Here is a 19,925-nt window from a genome sequence, read left to right as displayed (position 1 = left end):
GTTCTATGTCACAAGACATTGAGAGAGTATTTTCATCTTGTTTTTGTATGTAATTGTACTAAACCACATCAACAGAAAGAACCACTTCAGCTAAACAAGATTCTTGACCATTCCACTCGAAAATGTCTAGCTACTGTCGACCAAGGTAGTTCAACATTACTTGGTGTTAGTAGACTCTTAATTCAAATTGGTTTGAGATGGACTCTAGATTAGGAAGCAAGTCAATTACTTTCATCATTTTGCAGTCCATGGTAGTCCGCACAAAGTTATTTCTGACAATGGTACACAGTTTACAAACCAGCAGTTCAAAAGATTTGCTGAATAGTGGGACTCTACTCATGTTACAAGTAGCTCTGAGTACCCACATTCAGGCAGTTTGGCAGAACATGCAGTTCAAAGTGTAAGACCGTTACTGGAGAAGTCTAAACGAGACAATAGCAATGTTTTCTTTAATCTCTTGACTCTCAAATATTCCTTGTTATAAACATTTTGGTTCACCTGCACAGAGACTTCTGTAGAGACAAACCAGAACCACACTCACACTACCAATCAGCAGTAATCTGTTGGTTCTGTGTGTCAAGAACAACAGATCTGGGATAAGTGCTTTAACAGACGAGCTTTCACTAAGTCCTAATGTAAGACGAGCAAACCACTCAATCTATTACAAGAAGGGGAGATAGTGAGGATGCAGACATCCAAAGGTTTTGATTGGATTAGTGTGTCGTGAAAAATGTGTCTAGAGCAGACATCATATATTGTGGAATCACAAGGGGTAGAATATAGACAGAATAGGAAACATTTGGCCCCAGTGTCCAAGCTGTATTGCAGCATCATACCTGCGAGAAAGACTAAATCTCAGTGAGTTATCAAGCGTTCCATTTCCAGAGGATGTTCAGTAAATATCCCTGTTCCCAAGAAGAATCCCAAAACTCCAGAATCTGTTTGTCCACCAGTAACTGTCCCTGTTGCTAAACCCAGTTCTGATTGCTATATCACTAGATCAGATTGCATTTCCAGACCATGTTCCAGATGCACAGCAACTTGGACATAAGTGTGTTGTGCATTTCTTTTGCATGTCTGTTCCAAATGTCATTTTATTGTGGGCAATCTACTTAAGAGGGAGGATGTAGATAAATATGTATACCTTTACCTTTTAAGAAGCTTTCCATGGACTTGCAGATAAATATGTATGTATACTTTTAAGAAGCTTTCCATGGGCTTGCACAAGTGTATAAATGCTGATGGGCTTGCACAAGTGTATAAATGCTAACCACGTGCAAGCCTAACTGCCATATTGTAGTATGCTGTTGAGCTGTAAGCATGCATGTTTGTGTAGTCTGTCAATCAGTTTGTTTATATTTTATACTGTTGCTATCCATCCTGATGTATTTCTGTGCAATAAAGCATATAAACGAACTACCCCACCTGTTCGTCTTCAGTTGTAAACCAAGACGAGCGACAAATACCATAGATTGCATCCACATACTTGTCTTCACTTAACCTGAACTTTCCTTCTTGACTGACAGCTCTCAGTCAAGAAGGAAAGTTCAGGTTAAGTGAAGACAAGTATGGTCCTTCATCTTTGTCAGACTGAATCCTAGGTCCAATGTTTTTTCAGCTTGTATGTGAATTGCCTTTCAGAACATTGCAGTAACCTTTGGTACTGCTCTGCTGTGCTTTGAATAAATAATCCGCAGCTAGCAGGCATGGAACTATATGCCGAGTCTTCAGTATTGAAGAAACTGCTTGGATGTTATCCTCTTACTTGGTGCCAGCAGCAGCTGGTCCGTCCGCCGTAACTGTAGATGTAAATATTTTAATTAGATGAAACATCCATGAGACTGCAATTGCTACAGCTTCACTTGTCTGCCTAATTTACGACTTTTTTGTTAAATATCCAGTGCTGTTAATGTTTAGTAGGTGAACTATCCACATCTGTACCATGGTGTGTGCCTATACTACTTTGCTTCAATCCAGTGTTGCAGTATTTAGACTTGAATTTTTAGTTCCTGTGTCTGTTCAGTTTGTTTACTTTATTTTTGTAATAAGTATGTATTTTTATTTAATTATTAGCTTTAGTGCTAGTTGTACTTCATCATTTATAGAGCTTTTCTTTCTGAGCCCCCACTTAATTGGATTATAGCCTAGACATAAGTAAATTGTAATATTCTCTGCGTAGATCAGTGTCCCATGACTTGACCAAGGTTTTATGTACAGTACATCAGAAATCATCCCTTTCATAATTATCACCTTGTCTTTATTGCTTCACTGACTTGTCTACTGAAAGAGTTGAGCTTGCCATGAGTAAGCCTTACCTAGAAGTACAGTTTTACAACTGCATGCTCTCTCCATTTGCAAACAGTATTTTTTCTAGAGATGGAGGTTTATTCTGTTAGACTAACCCTTTTTTATTCTTGTGTTGCTGTTTATCCAAACTTTTAGCTTCTGCCCCCCCCCCTCCCTGGGGGGTGTTTATACCCTCATGCGTATGATGTTACTACTTGGGCGTGCTAATACAGACAGTACTAGAATAGCTCTTTCCTGAAAAGATTCTTGTTGCCGTTTTGCTGAAGGTAATGCGAATTAAGGTTCCAAAATGGGGTGTCCTAATGGGGTGTATATTATCTGAACAAAAAACATGTTCATCGAACACGTTTTCATCAACATATAAACAGCAAGCACATTAATCTCCAACGGCCACTTCAGTGAATTTTTCCCCAGGGGAAAAAACACTTGCCCTTTTCCCTGCTGTAGTGCGATCTTGGAGTTGATATATTTAGTTATGGGGGTGTTGGGGTTGAAGCCACCTCCCTCTGTAAGATTTGAAAGTTTTTTTCTTTGGCCAAGTGAACCCCCCCCCCCCCCCCCCCCCGCTGGGAAAAAAATCACTGAAGTGGCCATTCGGTGATTAGTGTTTTTGCCGTCTGTGTCAAATGTGTTTGAACACATTTTACAATCACATAATATAGACCTGTCTAAATGATGTCTGTAGCTAGCTGTAATTGTATCTCATCCTATTATGAGAAGCATTGGAAGTCACTGGGAACAAGAAACAAGAATAATTTCTGTAGTGCTGTAGCTACTTGACCCTTCTGTTTCCATAATTTTTCTACTAATTGTATCTTCAGCTGCCTCTTGTTTTTTTAGGTTGGAACTGCGGTGGTGGTTGTACTGCGGTAGCGTTGTTGCCTCACAGTAAGACGTTGTCCTGTTCAATTCTCAGCTAGAGCGTCTTCTGTGTGGAGACATGCGTCAATGGGTGTACCTTCATTGAAGGTTGTGCATCAGGGCCAGCAACTCGGCACGTAAAAATCTACTGCCAATCATTAGCGGACCGGAGTTCCACTGTGGCGACCCCTAACTGGGAAAAGCCGAAAGATACAACAACAAGGTTGGATACCATTCAGAGTGAGGATCTGTTTTTCAGAGGTTTCTTCACTAATATTAATTTCTACCCCTAAACCAAAGGATGTGATAACCGGGAAGTGCCTTGGGACCTTCTTCTATGAAAGAGCAGGTCATAGTGATGTACTTTAAAATAACTCTGGCATCTTTAAGGCTGTGCCCTAGAAGCAGAAAAGAAAGATCCCTTCCAATTGCTAAAAAGCTCATTTTTTTGATAATTCAGCCTAAGTGCTTGAAGACTGGGACTGGGGCTGACGGTTTAATCCCTTTTTAAGGTGGGGGTCGAGGTTAATGTTAGAGTATATGGGAAGAGTTTGAGATTGCTCAAGGTTGCAACCAGCAACAGGAAAAAACCTTTTCAGGACTGTTATGGGAGGTTCGGTCTTGGAGTAGTCTTGAAGCCTCAAGATTTATTTAGACATGTTGCCTGTCACAACTGAAAAAAGAACTGTAAGTAATGGTGTTGGACAGTCTGTGTAGTGGAATACTGATAATCTGAGCATGTTTTGCTCCTATCTGTGTGAGGAAAATTTTTACAATCTATCTTTAATTCATCATTAATTTTGATAATGGTAAGGCAGCAGCTACATACATGCTGTTGTTAGAGGATTCTTAAGTTTCACTTCTGAGAGTCTTCTGAGTCTTTTTTTTCTTTTTGGTCTTCCTAAATATAAAAAATTAATCTCTTCATACTGCAGAGAAACGGTGTGTACTTGATTAAAGCTGTAGAAGTATTTATCTCTTGCATTGAGATACTGCTGTGGTGGGAAAGCAACAAAGAATTTTGGTAATGTTTATCATTTGCATGTTTAATTTATCTGTTTTTTTTTTCCAGTTGTTCGAGACTGCCAACAAATATCACTTCATTCATAGCCTAGCTTTGCTTGGAGTACCCCATTGTCGATTACCTTTGCTGGTAGGTAATAGAATGATAGTGGTTTTCTATTTACTGAAATGTGAAATGGACACCTCTTTATTACTAATGTCCTATACATTATGACCCTGAGGCTTACCTAAAGATATGGGTGTATCAGACTGTGTATATGGGGCAAAAAATACACAAGTGGTATGATGAAGATATTTCAGTGCACCTCTAGTATACAGGAGTGCAAGAAATGTATGCTTATTTCCCTTCACACTTTAGATGTGCCAGTAAACCTGCATTGTGTGTGCAGTGAACATAGAAGTGGAGTCAAACATGTTACTTTTTAATCCTTTTTCTGATACTTGCAGGTTTAAAAAAAAAAGTGTGTGTGTGTGCGAGTGCGCGTGTGCACGAGTGTGTGCGACTGTGTGTGTGTGCGACTGTGTGTGTGTGCTGTCCTGGCTAGGTTGGCAAACAGTGCATCTCACCCTTGTACAGCCGTATAGGCTTGATTCTTTCGCTTTTCCTAGTAGTAAGGTAATTATTCTGCCTCACCCAACTTACAAGTAAGAGTGTGGCATCTAGGTCCAAGGAAATTACAGTACTACGTTACTTGTCGATCAGCCTATCGAAACAAAAAGTAAAAAAAAAAAAGAAAAATATTTATCTGATGATGTTAATCGTCTTCCAATTCATCACTGATGGGTTCAGTTCCGAGCCCTCGGAACAGAGTCGGCCTAATACCAAGCTCGCGTACACCAAAAACTCTCAAGCTAAGCTGCTACCCACAGTGCCCTTCTCCCAGTTAACTCAGATCTCATTTGCCGGATCTCATTTGCCGGCAGCCATATAGCAGCGTTTCACCGAGCTCTCCAGCTAAGTGTCATGTTTTTACAATTTTTGGCAAGTTCTCCAGGCTGTGGGGTCTATGGCTGCGGCCATTCCAATTGTTCCTCTGGCAAGATTGCATATGAGACTATTACAATGACTCCTTTTGTCCCAGTGGTTGGCAAATCTTCACCCCCTAAACTCACAGATCCTCATTACCAATTCCTTCAAGCAAGATTTTCTTTGGTGGATGAAGCCAGATGAAAAACTTTGGTGTCGCCCCTTCCAGATCCCTCAATCCAATGCCACGGTGACCATGGACACTTCGCTGATAGTGTGGGGGCCATTTTCAGGGAAAGAGGCCAATTTGCATATCAATGTTGTGGAGTTTAGAGCAGTGCTGTTGGTGTTGCAGGCACTGTATCCGCTCCTTCCATCGGGAACGATTGAGATTCAGTTAGACAGTATGTCAGTAGTTTGTTACATAAACAAACAAGGAGGGACCAAATCCTACCCCCTGTGTCGAGAGGCCATGAGAATTTGGCACTGGGCAATAGCTTCCAACCACTTTCTTATAGCAACGCATATCCCAGGGAGCTCCAACGTGATTGCGGACAGGCTGAGCAAATGCATTCTCTTTCCACACGAGTGTTCTCTCCGAACGTGACGGCAGAAATTTGTAGCCATTGGGGCCAGCCTTGCTGTGATCTCTTTGCTTCCCCTTCAAACAACAAATGCAGCAGCTTCTTTGCCCTTCCCCCAGAAGGGGAGTCACAGAGAGACGCTTTGACTCACGATTGGCCCATGGGTCTCCTCTATGCTTATCCTCCAGTTCCCTTGATACCCCTATTTTTAGCAATTCGGTTGAGATTCAAGGTGATCCTCCTTGCCCCATTCTGACCTCGACAAGTGTGGTTCCCCTTCCTTTGGCCTCGCCTATTACAACCTCCATGGATCCTGGACACTCGTCAGGACTTAAGCTCTCACACCCAAGGGTTGACTCTCCCAAATCTGTCCACTCTCAAGCTGACAGCTTGGTTTCCCAACTTCCGTTAGTCGCCAGGCAGGAAACCCTCTCCTCACATGTTCACGATATTATTCTGGCCACCCATAAGCCATCCAGCAGAAAACTCTACAGAGATAAGTGGAAAAGGTTCGCTCTCTGGTCTAAAGAACAGATGTTAGACCCCTTCTCAGCTCCTGTATCTGTTGTACTTCAATACCTTTCTGAGGTTTTTGAGAATGGAGCATCGGCTTCTACTGTTTAAGTCTACTTGGCAGCTATCTCCAGTTTCCATAACTGTCTAGAAGGCGTTCCACTTATCTCCACCCGCATATGCAAGACCTTTCTCAAAGGAGTTTTCCATAGCGGACCCCCAATCAGGCAGCCTTTAGAGAGACATGGACTCTCTCTCTGGTATTACAGTCTCTCTCTTTATCCCCTGTTGAGCCTGCTGCAAAATGTGACCTTAAATTTCTATCATGGAAATCTCTATTTTTGGTGGCTGTCACATGAGCTAGACGGATATCAGAATTACAAGCCTTATGCATCAAGAGTCCTTATTTAATCTTTCATAAAGACAGAGTATCTCTTCGTACTAATTCATCTTTTCTCCCCAAAGTAATTTCTGATTTCTCTGTCCACCAGTCCTCCCAGTGTTTTTCCCAAATTATTCCAATAAAGGAGAATACTGTCTACACTCATTGGATGTGCATAGACAATTACGTTTTTACTTTGATAGGACTAAATCTATCTGCAAGTCGGATCAACTTTTCATCTCCTTCTCTGGACCAAAAAATGGGATGTGCCGTATCAAAAGTCACTTTATCAAAATGGCTCAGAGATTGTATTACCTTTTCATACTCACAAGCGAATGAACCTAAACCTGTCAATATCAAAGCACATTCAATGAGAGCCGTAGCAACTTCCGTTGCTTTTCACTCCAGACCTTCTATGGACGACATTTGCGCAGCAGCCATTTGAGCTAAGCCCCATACTTACATCAAGCATTACAAACTGGACGTGGGACATGGTCTCCAGGAGAAGAGCAGCCTTTGGCTCAGTGGTACTCAGGAATGTTCAGCTTGGGATTCTGTCCCATCAGTGATGAATGGGAAGAAGATTAGCAACATCAGATAAAGAAGTTCTGTCTTACCATAACATTCCATCTGTGTTTGTTGATCTTTTTCCATTCATCACATCGTACCCTCTGTCCCCTTCCAAAGGCTCCTGGCGGATCTTATGGGTCCGTGTGGTGTTTTCAGGGTTTTTGCACAGAAAATAGCTTCTGCTTTTACTTCTATATGTTGCATGCAAACCCGATCTGAGGTAACTGGGAGAAGGGCATTGTGGGTAACAGCTTAGCTCGAGAGTTTTTGGTGTACACGAGCTTGGTATTAGGCCGACTTGGTTCCAAGGGCTTTGAACCGAACCCATCAGTGATAAATGGAAGAAGATCAACAACACAGATAGAAGATCAACAACACAGATGGAACATTATGGTAAGACATAACTTTTTTTTTTTTTTTTTTTTTCGGGGCTCCCCTGCACACTCCCTAATTGTATACCGTTTCTGAGATCATACTACGTTGGGGAAAGAGCAAATTCCCCAGTCCCCACTTTCTGCAGTCTTGCACAAACACAGCCTGTACATTCAATCAGGTGTGCTGACATTTCCACGGTTTCAACAAGGGACTATTTTGACAATTTTTTGTGGTAACTGACATAGATATATACAGAGAGACAAAGATGTAAGATACGTACTCTTAAGTGAAAAAGTCACAACCTTGGTCTTGTGTGTTACTCTTTTCTGCACTTTATTTGTAAGCATATGTCGTAAAGTCATTTGGACTGCTGAAGCATGGGATGAAGTTTATGAAGACCTTGTTTCTCCTTACCTTTTAAGATATATCTGTTACAATCAAATGGTTATGAGACATAAGAAAATGATTTATCTTAGGATTGCTATTTTTTTCAAACAAATACTATCTTGTACTTGCCATGACTGCATGATCTTGAGAGCTCACTCGTTCTGCGTGGTTAACAAACAAGGCACTCAGCATTTCCCGAAATTACCTCACTCCCTAGTAATGTCTCTGAGGAAATAATCAAATTACTCAAGGATGAAACATTAGAAAAGATCCATTACAAGTGTTTGACTAAGCACCTTGAAATGTATTTGCCTTTCAAACTAGTCTTAAAACGCACAACTAGTGTACAAAAATCCTCCTGCAGGTAGCCAAGGGCAATTGCCATAAACCACCTTATACAGCAGACTTGCTAACACAAGATAACAGATCTCTGATGCATGCAAATATCCATGGTATTGGAGGTAAGAACATACCACTAGAAAATTGTATTTATCCATACAGAAGAGATTTTCATTTTGGTGCAGAAATACAGGACCCATCTAAAGTGGAGGCACCCCTTGTTCTCCACTAATTCAGTGAATTGCTCAATTCTGGAGTTGTGTACACTTCAGTAAAGGTACATGTTTTGGCCATTATCAGCCTGTCTGCCACTGGATCCTCCCATCTTTAGTTAGTTGATATTTTATTTACCTGGAAAGTCCAACTAGGCCAGAAAGTGTCCATTTTCAGAAGAGGTTCTGGGAGAAGAACTCCACAATCACAATGTATTTCATAGTAGAGTGCAATGAAAAATAATATCATGAGTTGGAAAAAATATGTGAGAGGAAAAACTCATTAGTCTTATTTATTACATAGACATAGATTAGTATGGGATAAACGAGACCTGAGGCAACTCGAATACGATATTTAAGAGACTGGAAATTAATTTCCCCTTCACTGTCTCTAATCGTATAACGTCTTTTGTTTGAGAGGTGTTCATATTATGGTTATAGAAGGAAGAAGAATGGAGAAAAAAAGAGATTATAAGAAGAGTACAGGGTAGGGTGTCTTCATGTAGCTTACATGAATAGGGAGGAAAAAGAAAGAGGTAGAAAAAAGGAAGTGGATATGGAAAGTGGGGAAAACTACAAGAAAGGAGTGCAGTAGGAAGTTGGAGAGAGGGTTGTGAAGTGTGACTCTGGTTTAAGGGAGTGAGTGAAGTATAGTGAGTAAGTTTAGCCAGGATTAGCACAGGAGCAGGTCCATGATTTTGAATATGGAGCATTTAAAGGTGGGTAAGTTAGAAATGGTAAGGGGTTCATTTTTTTGCTACTCTGTAACAATGTAGACTTTTGTCCAGTGATTTATTTGGTGTATTTATGGTGAAGTTTTGTCTTCTGATCTGAGAGTTCTTTTAGGGAAATATATGTCGATAAAAGGGTCAGAGATGGGCAGGCTGATGGGTTTGTGTATGATTTTATGTGTTGTTGTAAGCTGAATGTAGGAGAGGTGGAGGGGGAGTTCAGCCAGCTAAGAGTTTGCAGAGCTGAGCTTTACAGTGATGAGTAAAGGAGGATGAATTAGTGGCAAACTTAGCAATTTTGTTGTAGCAGCTTTCAAGTTTGTTTTATGGATAATTGTAAATTGGTTTGAATTGGTGCTCCATAGCATAGGGAGGGTGGAAGGTTGGTTATGGCTAGAGTAACTTTTTTTGTGGCTGTGTTCAGAAAATGTTTGCTTCTGTATAGCATCATAGTTTTTTGATGGGTGTTGATATTGCTTTGGATGTGGAGGTCAAATTTAAGATTCATACATATTATGACTCCTAATAATTTGGTATGGTGGACAAATTCCTTTTCAGTGCCATTTGCCTAAAAGATTTTGAAAGGTTTTTGGGGAGGAGTTTTAAGAGTTGTGTTCTTGTAAGCCAGGATTCGTTGGCGATGACTGCTTGAATGATTTTTCTTGGAGGTGTTTAGGTGTTTAAAGAACAGATCTTGGAGGTGTTTAAAGAACAGATGATAGTCTTCTGCATACTGAAACAAGGTGCTTTCACAAGAACATGAATTTAGGTTATTGATTTAAAAAAAGATCCACGTGGGACTCCTGTGGAAGTGGGAAGGTATGCAGAGATGGATCCTTGTCATTTTACAGCTTATTGCCTGTTGGCAAGGTAACTTCAAAACCATTGAATCGATGGAGATGATCGACCAAAGGGTGGAAAGTTGAGAAATTTAGTGCGAGACAATGTTGAAATGTTTTGATTTATAGATCTTGCAGAGGGAAGTTTATTAGAGTTGCAAGCTTTATTGATGTCTGTAAATGATAGTAATGAAGTGGGGGTACTGTGGTCTGGCCAAAATTCATGTTGCATGTTAATGATTAGCTTATTTTGTAAGAGATGGTGGAGAAACTGATGTATACATTTTTCAAGGATTTTAGAGAGGGGAGACAGGATGGCTATGACACAGAAATATGTAATGTCAGTGGAATTACCTCCTTTATGTAAGGGGATAATGTATGACATTTCTATAAGTTAGGGACACAGGATTCTGTTTAGTTCTGTTTATGTATTGATAAGAATGTTGATCAAGTATGCTATTGCACCTGTAGCTAGATTTAGGTATTCCAGGGCAAGGTTGTCTGCTGCAGAGGTACAAGGTTTTAGTTCATGTAAAAGCATTTTTATGAGTGTTATAGAAACTGGTTGAAAGGTAAAGGTCTGTATGTGCATTGAAGAGGGTGCAGGTAGGTGAAGGAAATATGCTAGAGCCTAAGATATGGGAAGTTAGCTGTGTGGAAGGGGATGTTAAGTGAGTTTGAGGTTAAGTTGGCTATGCATTCTGTGAAGTATGTATCAAAATAGGTAGCTATTTGATGAGGGGGAATGTTTTGAGTATGGGCTGGGATCTTGTCTTGTACCGTACCTGTGTTGAGAGAGGATACTGAGGACCAGAATTTTTTGAGTTGTTTTTATGATTATTTTTTAGGCAAGTATCATACTTTTTATCTCTAACTTGTTTCTTGGTTTTGTAGCTGTTTGAATATTTGCAAATTTTTAATTTATATTTTGCCAGTTAATCCATGTTTTGTCTGTTTCATAAGGAGTTTGTATTAGCTGGTGAGCTGTGGGGTATGGTTGTTTGTATGCTGTGGGGGGTTAAGGTGATGAGTATTTTGAAATGCTGCATTGAAGTATTCCACTGTATCATTTAAAGGGAACCTTTTTAGGCTGGACCAATTAACTGCTTTCAGAGTTTCAAAGAAAGAGTCTTTGGAGAAATTGGAGAGATTACGGGTGGTCTTTAGCTTATATTCATTTGTTAGTTGTGTAATAAGTCCTGTGCATATAAGCTGGCAGGAGGTAGAATGAAACTGGCTGGTAAACAGAAACAAGTCCAGGATAGATTCTTGGGAGTTGCATTTGCCATATCTTATTGGTATTAATAGGTTTATGGTGTTGATTGTCTGGCAGTCTTTATCTGCAAATTCAGCAGTGTTTACATCGCCCAGGAGGATAATTTCATTTGTGATTGTGACTGTATCTGCTATCCAGGATAGTATGTGTTCAGGTATTGGAATGTTCTGTCCTGGGGGATATGAAGCACAACAATGTATATGCGCTTGGAGCTATTAAGTTTTAGGAATGAGATTAGGATTTCTGCTTTTTGAAAATTTGTGATTGTGCCTGTATAAGGAGTTACTGTGAACATATTTGGGAAGATTATAGCTATTCAGCCTAATAATAATATAACCAGGAGGTAGTATTTCAGCATTTTTTATTTCTAGCTTTAGCCATATCTCCTGTGGCTAGGATGTCTGGGTTGTGTTGTCATCCAGACATGAAAATCTGATTTTGTTGCATATGCTTCTAAGGTTTAAAAACAGTTGTTCTGAACTTTTGGGGAGTATTCTTTGGTATGGGGGGTTGGTTGGGACCTGGGGTGAGGTGGATGTCACCACACTGATGTATGCTGGAGAGATTTTTTAATGGCATTTTTAGCAGAGATGGGAGCGGTATTAACCTGGCATTGGTACTAACATTGTTTAGTATTTTTGAGTTTACAAAAGTGGAATGCAGTTATGGGAAATAAGCTTGTAGAGATTTTTGAGTAGCTAGAGGGAAAATGGTTGCTGGGAGGATGAAGTAATGGTTGCGATATGCTTGTGTTAATGCTACTAGTGGCGATGTTAGGAATGAAAGGAGGAAGAGTATGAATAAGATGATACAGGAAGGAAACAGCATGGTTAATGTAAAAAATCTTAGTGTGGTGAGGTAATGAGCAGTGATAGTGTTGGAGCAGTGTGATATTTGAGAAGGAATTTAGAACAGAATTGAGTGGGGATTGTTTATTGAGAACAGTTTGGATAGTGCAGTTAGGCACAGGATAGGAGGATGAGTAGAGGAGGCAGAGTAAGTGAGATATAAGTTTAAATGTAGTAGGGGTGGATGGGAATTGGGGGTAGGGGAGTAGAGTGATGCCCAAGGGTAATGAGAGCTGAACAGAACAGGTTGCTTTCCTGGTACTTCCTCCACCATGTAAAACTGCTGTGAGACGGGAGATAAGACAAATCCTGTTTGCATTTAAGACTAATGCAAGCTGAGAGTTAACTGTTAACATACACATAAGTTAACGGGCAGTATTGTAGTGGACTGTCATAGCTGGGGAACAACTGATATGAGGGTAGGGCCAATCGGGTACTTAAGTGAATGCAGTTACCCCACACTCACACACACACACACACACACACACACACACACACGCACACATAGATTGTTTTTGGTGGAAAACCATCAATGAGGAAGAATGTTTATGGAAAACCATCAATGAGGAAGAATGTTTATGGACACAAAGATGAGGTCTTTGAACTCTTAAATACTTTCACAGCATTTAATTTCATTGTTGTGGGTCTATATTGCTTTTCCAGGGAATTTTTACACTGCTAGAGTGAAATATTCTAAAGTGTCAATTTAGCTTCATCTTAAGATATCTCATTAAGTATAATTTGATTCTTGGAAACTGCTTTACATAGATTTTAACTGAAGGTATTACTTTTGTACTTTTGCAGCTGGAGAGAAATTCAGCTGTAGAAGTACTTTTGCAGGAATGGTCAAAACATACTGTGTGCTCAGTACACTATAGAATGAAGCAGTTGGAGGCAGGGGAGTTCACTTGGGTCATGGGTAGAAAAACCTTACAAGTTAAGGAATTCTGCAAGGGGGTGGGGGGGTTGCTTATTAGATCAAGAAAGAAGGTAGCTTCGTCTTTGTGTGTGAATTGTTTTGTAAACGTTGAATCTGACCTCCATTTGAACTAGCAGCCGTCTCTTATCCAAACTTTCTGACCTGGAAGACTGCTTTGCTGGAAGCTATAATGTCTGCTAGGCAGGCTTCTAAATTACAGGTCCTTATGCCTCCAACCTTTTTTGGCTTTTCACAATGACAGAATCCTTCCTTTATGCTTAACAGTAGTCTCTGAATTTATTCTTAATCAAACTGCCCAGCTTCCTGATTTCTACTTCAATCCACAAAATAAGGGGGAAGAGAATTCTTGATTGACTTTCAAAAATGCAAATAAATCCATTGTAGTAAGCAGGCTTTGCAGAGTGAACATTTTGGTTTTGAGTACACCACAAGTTCTCTAGATTCAGCTAGCAGCCCATGCATTGGAGGAAAGACAGGAGTAAGTTTGCTTGTTCACTGCAATAAGTTTTTCACTAGCTTTAACGTGAGCATGTTGCAACAATCCCAGAGGGTCCCTGGGACTGTTTTTTGGTACACTCAGTCAAGATGACAGACCCCCCCCCAAGGGCTAAGACTCAAAGTTCATTTGAGTCTTGGGTGGAATCTTGTGACTTGAAACCAAAGAAAATCAACACCAAACAAGGGTCTAGAAGTGGTCCAAGAATTAATTTATTAAAACAACCTGAAAAAATAAAATGACTGCTTTCATCTCCTACAAGAGACTTCATCAGAATAAAATGTTCCTAGCACAGAGCCATTCAGTGGTGGATACAAATATTTCATTTGGTAGTTGATTAATTAATAATAACTGTATTATTCTTTAAAGGCCCAGACAACAAATGTACAGTAATAAGCAATGTTGCACATAGTAATGGTGTAAAAAATATAACAAAAGATTTGTAAAAACCTGGGCTATAATTTGTTAGCCTTCAATGTTAAAACAGTTGTAATTTGAGACGCTGTCATTCAAACAAGGGGGAAAGGAAGCCCCCAGTCTGTTGCCATTGCAGTTCACGTACTTTTAATTCTTCCAATCTCTCAGACAACCCCCCTGGGATCCAGTGTGATTGTTTTATTTCTAAAATACCAAAGTGAACCCTTGCTAGAACTGTTACATTGATTGTAATGTCTATAAGAGCACTGTTCTGATTTTTGTTCGCAATATTGTGTGTTCATAAATACATATTCTGAGAGCTCGCTCAGTTTTGCCAGCATAGAATGCCGAACATCCTGCTTACATCACTACATAAACTACCCATTGATACAGTTACCATCATGAAAGGTGATCTTTGTATTCATTACATTTCCTAGCACCATGACTTGGTTCCTAGTAATGTATGCACACTGGCTGCACCATCCAGATTTAATAGTGCCCTTGGAAATCTTAGAGTGGCATGTTTGGTTTCCAAAAATCTCTTGAAATTTGGGGCAGTTTTTGAAATGAATACAGGTTCAGCCCTCACTAGTGAGTATAATTCTGGGTCGGTTTTAAAGAACACCAGTGTTTTTTTTTTTTTTTTTTTTTTTTTTTTTTTTTCTTTCATTTCCTTAGAGAATTGGTTGTATTCAGCTACTAATGCCCTTTCATATTTATGCTTGTCTTGTTCTGATTTGCTAGAACAGTACCCAAAAGAGGTTTATACCCATTGCCCCAGTCATTCTACACATCCGTTTGCTGTCAGGATACCACTTTGCTAAAAACATTTCCTTTAACTTGGTTAACTCATCCCACACATCCTCCCTATGTGATGTCATACGAGCCACCCTGATGGCTTGTCCCATAACTAGACTTTCTTTTTCTGCCGTACAGGTTGGCAACTTGTAAAATGTACAGGGGCGGCCCGTGCTATTGGACTGCCGGACTGCAGCCCCCTCAACTTCAAACTAACAAAATAAAAAAAAGAAAAAGAAAAAAATAAGAAAAAAATATTTTAAAATTTCATGGACTTCGCGCATGCGCACTAGTCCAGACTGCTGCTGAGACAGCATGGAGCATGCGCAGATTGTCTCAGCAGCAGTCCTGATTGAGACACGAGAACAGGAGCGCTCCCACAAGTCTATGCAGTTTTAAACTGCATAGACTGCCTGGGAACTCGCTGGGGAAACGCGTCTGGGTCGGACTGCAAGGTCGGCAGTCAGGAGAAGGATCTCGGGTCTGGATTGGAGCTTGCTGTAGGGGAAGATCTCATGATGGGCAAGGTCGGATTTGCGCGGGTTTTCAGCTGCACTCGTCGGGGGGTTTTGTGGACAGGGACCTGGATTTAATTTAATGGTGGTTGCGGACAGGGATGTACTACAGGACCCGGTAAGTGTACAGGGATTGTGTGTGTGTCTGTGTGTCTCTGTGTGTGTGTGTCTCTGTGTCTGTGTGTCTCTGTGTGTGTGTGTGTGTGTGTGTGTGTGTGTGTGTGTGTGTGTGTGTGTGTGTGTGTGTGTGTGTGTGTGTGTGTGTGTGTGTGTGTGTAAAAATGCCCTTGGTGCAATATACTGGTGGTTAGGCTCATGGTGGTGTGGTAGGGAATACCTCAGGCTGGAACCCTGTACCTTGTATGCAGGTGTTAAAGACCTGAATTCCCTACCCACCACCATTTGTAAAAAAATTGCAGATTTTTGCCTCATATTTGATCTGATCTGTTCCTCATAATATCTGTGGTTTATAAATGTTGCAATGCTTGATATTTGATGGTGCAGTGGTAGCATTGTTGCCTCACGGCTGCAGGTTCTCAGGTTTGCTTCTTGGCTGGGGTGCCTTCTTTGTGGGGGGGGGGGTCTGTATCTTCTCCCTGTGTTTGTGTGGGTTTGCTTTTGTGTCCTCCCATGTTACAAAGACATGTTTGCATTATTTCTTCCTGGGCCTCTGCTGAGAATTGTTTTTTTGTTCCAAGTCAGACTGTCCTGATTAACAAATGTTAAATAAAATTGACAGGCATTTGAATTTCAGACTTCAGGTTTCTAAATGTTTAGTTCCTTACATATTTGATGGTGCAGTGGCAGTATTGTTGCCTCACAGCTATAGGTTTTCTGGTTTGATTCTTGGCTGGGGTGCCTTCTGTGTGGAGTCTGCATCTTATCCCTGTGTTTGTGTGGATTTGCTCTGGTGTCCTGCCATTTTACAAAGACATGTGTCTACAGTATTTCTCCCTGGGCCTCTGCTGAAAATTGTTTTTGTTCCGTCAGAAGTAAAATTGACAGGCATTTGAATTTCAGACTTCATATTCTTCAGAAAATACATAGTAAAACAACATTTTATTCTAGCAATAAATATATAGTAACACAACCTTTTATTATAGCAATTTTTTAAGTTTATAAGATGGCTATTTGAAATTTGTCCTTATTTTTGGGACTGTAATACCCTGTTAGTGGCTTTATCCAGGCTTTTTGTGCTAAGGTTGACAGCTATGGCAAGAACTGAATTCACTGAGTATGTTTGAGGGCTGTATTCCCTCATTACTGGGTTTGTCCAGGTGTTTTGTGCTAAGAGGTTGACAGCTATGGTGAGAACTGAATTCATTAAATGATAGCCATTTGAGTTTCAGTCTTCCTCTCTTTCACAAAGCAGCTGATTTGGCGTAGTGGTATGTTGCTCTTGACCGTTTTGCACAGGGACCTTGGCAGTAAAATGTACGGTGGTTAACACAGCATTTTTCTTTCACAAAGCAGGTGATTTGGCATAGTGGTATGTTGTTCTGACTCTTTTGCACAGGGACCATGGCAGTAAAATCTATGGTGGTAACGCAGCATTTTATTCTAGCAGCTTTCCATGATTATACATGTGTCCCTGGTTTTTGCCCTTTTGACCCACCCCAATAAATTTGGCTTTTTCCAGACTTCTTGTGCTGCGAAGTTGAGATGCAGTTGAGTATTGAGTAGATTTTACAAGGAGCTGAGAGCTGCAGGGGAAGAGAAGTTTAGTGCTGATTATGCCAAGTCAGCTCACATTTCTAATAGCACAAAAGATTGTGTACTTGCTTTTGATGCAGAAGGTTGTTGGTTCTACTCCCATAAGGGGTGAATGCTGCCATACTGAAAATTAAGATACTAACTATGAGCCTGTTATCAGTTTACCATCCATTTCCTATTGCAATATTACTAGCTTATTTTTAATGTAATTTAGGCAATTTATTCCTCAGGGGCATCAGACACTTTATTTTTCAATGAAACCATGAAATATAAAGGTGATTGCTAGCACCAACCTCTTCATTACAGATTTATTTAACGTGGAATTATTTAGATGACTTTTTTACTACTTCAGAGATTGTGCATAATTACTGATAATGGTGGACTGTAGAATTGTGCATATTTACTGATAATGGTGGACTGTAGAAGTTTGAGTAGACTTTTATGATGGAAATGTTGTGAATTGGACAGTTTTGTTTCATTGTTTACTGGAAAAATGTTCAAAGCAATAGGAAGGTGTATCAAAGAACACATGTATGTTTCATATGCAAGGGGCCTATGATTTGAAAACGGCCCGGAATTAATTTTGATCTGCCCTGGGTGGCAAACCATCATTATGAGAGTCCAATCAAGACAAAAATAAGTATTCTTTATTCCATGAGTAAGTGAGCATATCACTTGATTTAAGCTGGCAGCCATCTTCCACCATCTTGGATGTCTACTCCACAAATTGTAAAAAACTGGGAATATCTAAATATTCTTGGGCTTCCTAAACATTATATTGACATTGCTCATGTGTTCCATCAGGTGTGTTAGTTTTCAGGAGTGATGCAAGACTGAACATAGAAAGAACCCGAGTGTATACAGGCCACTTCAGAGAAGGGGAGGGTCCCTGCATTTTAATATCCCTTAATGGCTTGCTGGGTGTTGATTGTTTGGTTAAGGAGCCTCATAATGATTACAAAGAGGGATCCTTTGATTACTGTGCAGTAACTGGGTTCTGGTGTAAGTGTAATATGCAGGATCGGAAGGTTGATTTGACTGAAAACCGGAAAAGGAAAGACCGTTTTAAACTAATGGACAGTTTATTTCATTTCATACGTGCTGAAAGTGGAGAACTGAATACAGCTGGTTCAGCAGCCCTCAATGAGACAAGTGGTCTAGCTAATATGTGGGTAGTTAACAAGCCGCTAGAGCTGTAATGGAAAAAGTCCTATCCTTTAGGGATGTGCAGAGGAACTTGTAATTTAAAAAAAATACATACTAAAAGACTTTGAATATCTTTGTACCAAGATGTGTCATAAACATTTTTGTCTTTTGTATGACTACATCTTTGATGTAGTGTTTCAGGCTGATTGGCATATTCATTCCAAAGGTATGCCTTTCCTCTCACAGTATGTGGGGGTCTATTAAAATGCAGGTTTTCAGATGACTCTGGACAAAGGCAAAACTTCTACAAAGAATAACTTCACAATAAAAAGTATTACGATTAAGTCATATTGCTTGTCCCTCTAACATAGATGACAAGCTGGCTGGGTATTTTGTTTAAATGCTTTAATACATAGAAACACATCAGGATGGATAGCAGCATCATAAAATATAAACAAACTGGTTAACAGACTGACCTTACATACATGCATGCTTTACATCTCAGCAGCTTACTACAAAATGGCAGTCAGACTTGCATGTGCTCAGTATTTATACACTTGCACAAGCCCTTGGATATCTTCTTAAAGATATATATATGTATATATGTATATATATATACACACACACACACACACACTTATCTACAGGCTCCCTCTTAAAAAGATTGCCCTTTGTAAAAACAATATTAGAATTAGACGTGCATTACTATAGACATTAGAAACAAACTCAATGTTCATGTCCAAGTTGCCATGTATCTGCTGCATGATTTGGTGATACGGCCAAATCTCGTAACATAACAATCTGGACTGAATTTTGCAACAGGGACAGTCTTCGGTGAACAACTCTTATCAGGACTTGTGGATTCATCACAAGAATGGGAATATTCTCCTGAACTTTCTCAGGAACTGGAACACTGGACAACTCAGAATTGGAACACTGGACAACTCCCTCTGAGATAGACTCTGTCTGTGTGCTGTGGCATAGGCTCGAACACAGGTTTCAAATGTTTCTGATTCCGCCTAAACTCTGTTCTTCGTGTTTCACTGTTGCAGTCATCACACTTTGGTTATTTGCTTGCAGGTAGCCCTCAAGTCGGCCCAATTACCAGAGTTTTGGGATTTCTGTGTCGGATGCTGTCACTTCTTCCATGACGTCAGGGGTATAAAACATGCAGCCGACACCATTACATCAGCTTTTCTTGCCGCGTGGGAGCCCAAAGCAGAAGCAGTTTAGCAAGTGCTGGTCGTCCGCTACCTGAAATTTTCATTTTTCGAGTTTCAAACCTGAAGTCTTCTAAAGCTAAGTACCCCGTTGGGAATCTTTTTTTTTTTTTCTTGCTTTAACCGATGTCCGAAAAAGTTATTAATTGTCTTGCCTGTGGAAAGCAAATACCTCACAGAGATTTTCATTCTTACTGCGCCACTTGTTTAGTCCTAGACAACGACGTTCCTCGCTGTCTGTTTTGTGCCCTGTTTAATGCGCGAACTGTTTGTCATCAGGCTATCTTTGTCGCTAAATTCTTTTGCTCTCGTTCTCCGACTACTGATCTTCCGAAAAAAATGTAAGGATAAAGACAGAGACGGACCGCATAGGTCCAAAACTGCCTTCAACGCTTCTGTTAAGCAGTTGCCAGTCTGGTACTCAGTGAGGTACCTTTGCAGCTCCTGATACCCGCTTCTGCAGATT

At 40.2% G+C, this 19,925-nt stretch overlaps 1 protein-coding gene across 1 annotated transcript in view; it reads left to right on the top strand.

Annotated features, from left to right (window-relative positions):
• The window catches only part of TMEM256 (transmembrane protein 256), a 118,170-nt gene that overhangs the window by 71,648 nt on the left and 26,597 nt on the right, over positions 1-19,925 (top strand). The window contains exon 3 of the mRNA XM_044077019.1: positions 4,241-4,321. Coding sequence (XP_043932954.1) covers positions 4,241-4,321 — 81 coding nt within the window. The remainder of the gene's footprint in view (positions 1-4,240; positions 4,322-19,925) is intronic.

This window comes from Protopterus annectens, chromosome 7.part0, assembly GCF_019279795.1.
Source record: "Protopterus annectens isolate FY-2018-M chromosome 7.part0, PAN1.0, whole genome shotgun sequence".
Taxonomy (NCBI): domain Eukaryota; kingdom Metazoa; phylum Chordata; order Ceratodontiformes; family Protopteridae; genus Protopterus; species Protopterus annectens.
Note: the sequence above shows the minus strand (reverse complement) of the source record. Positions and strands in the feature narration are given on the sequence as shown.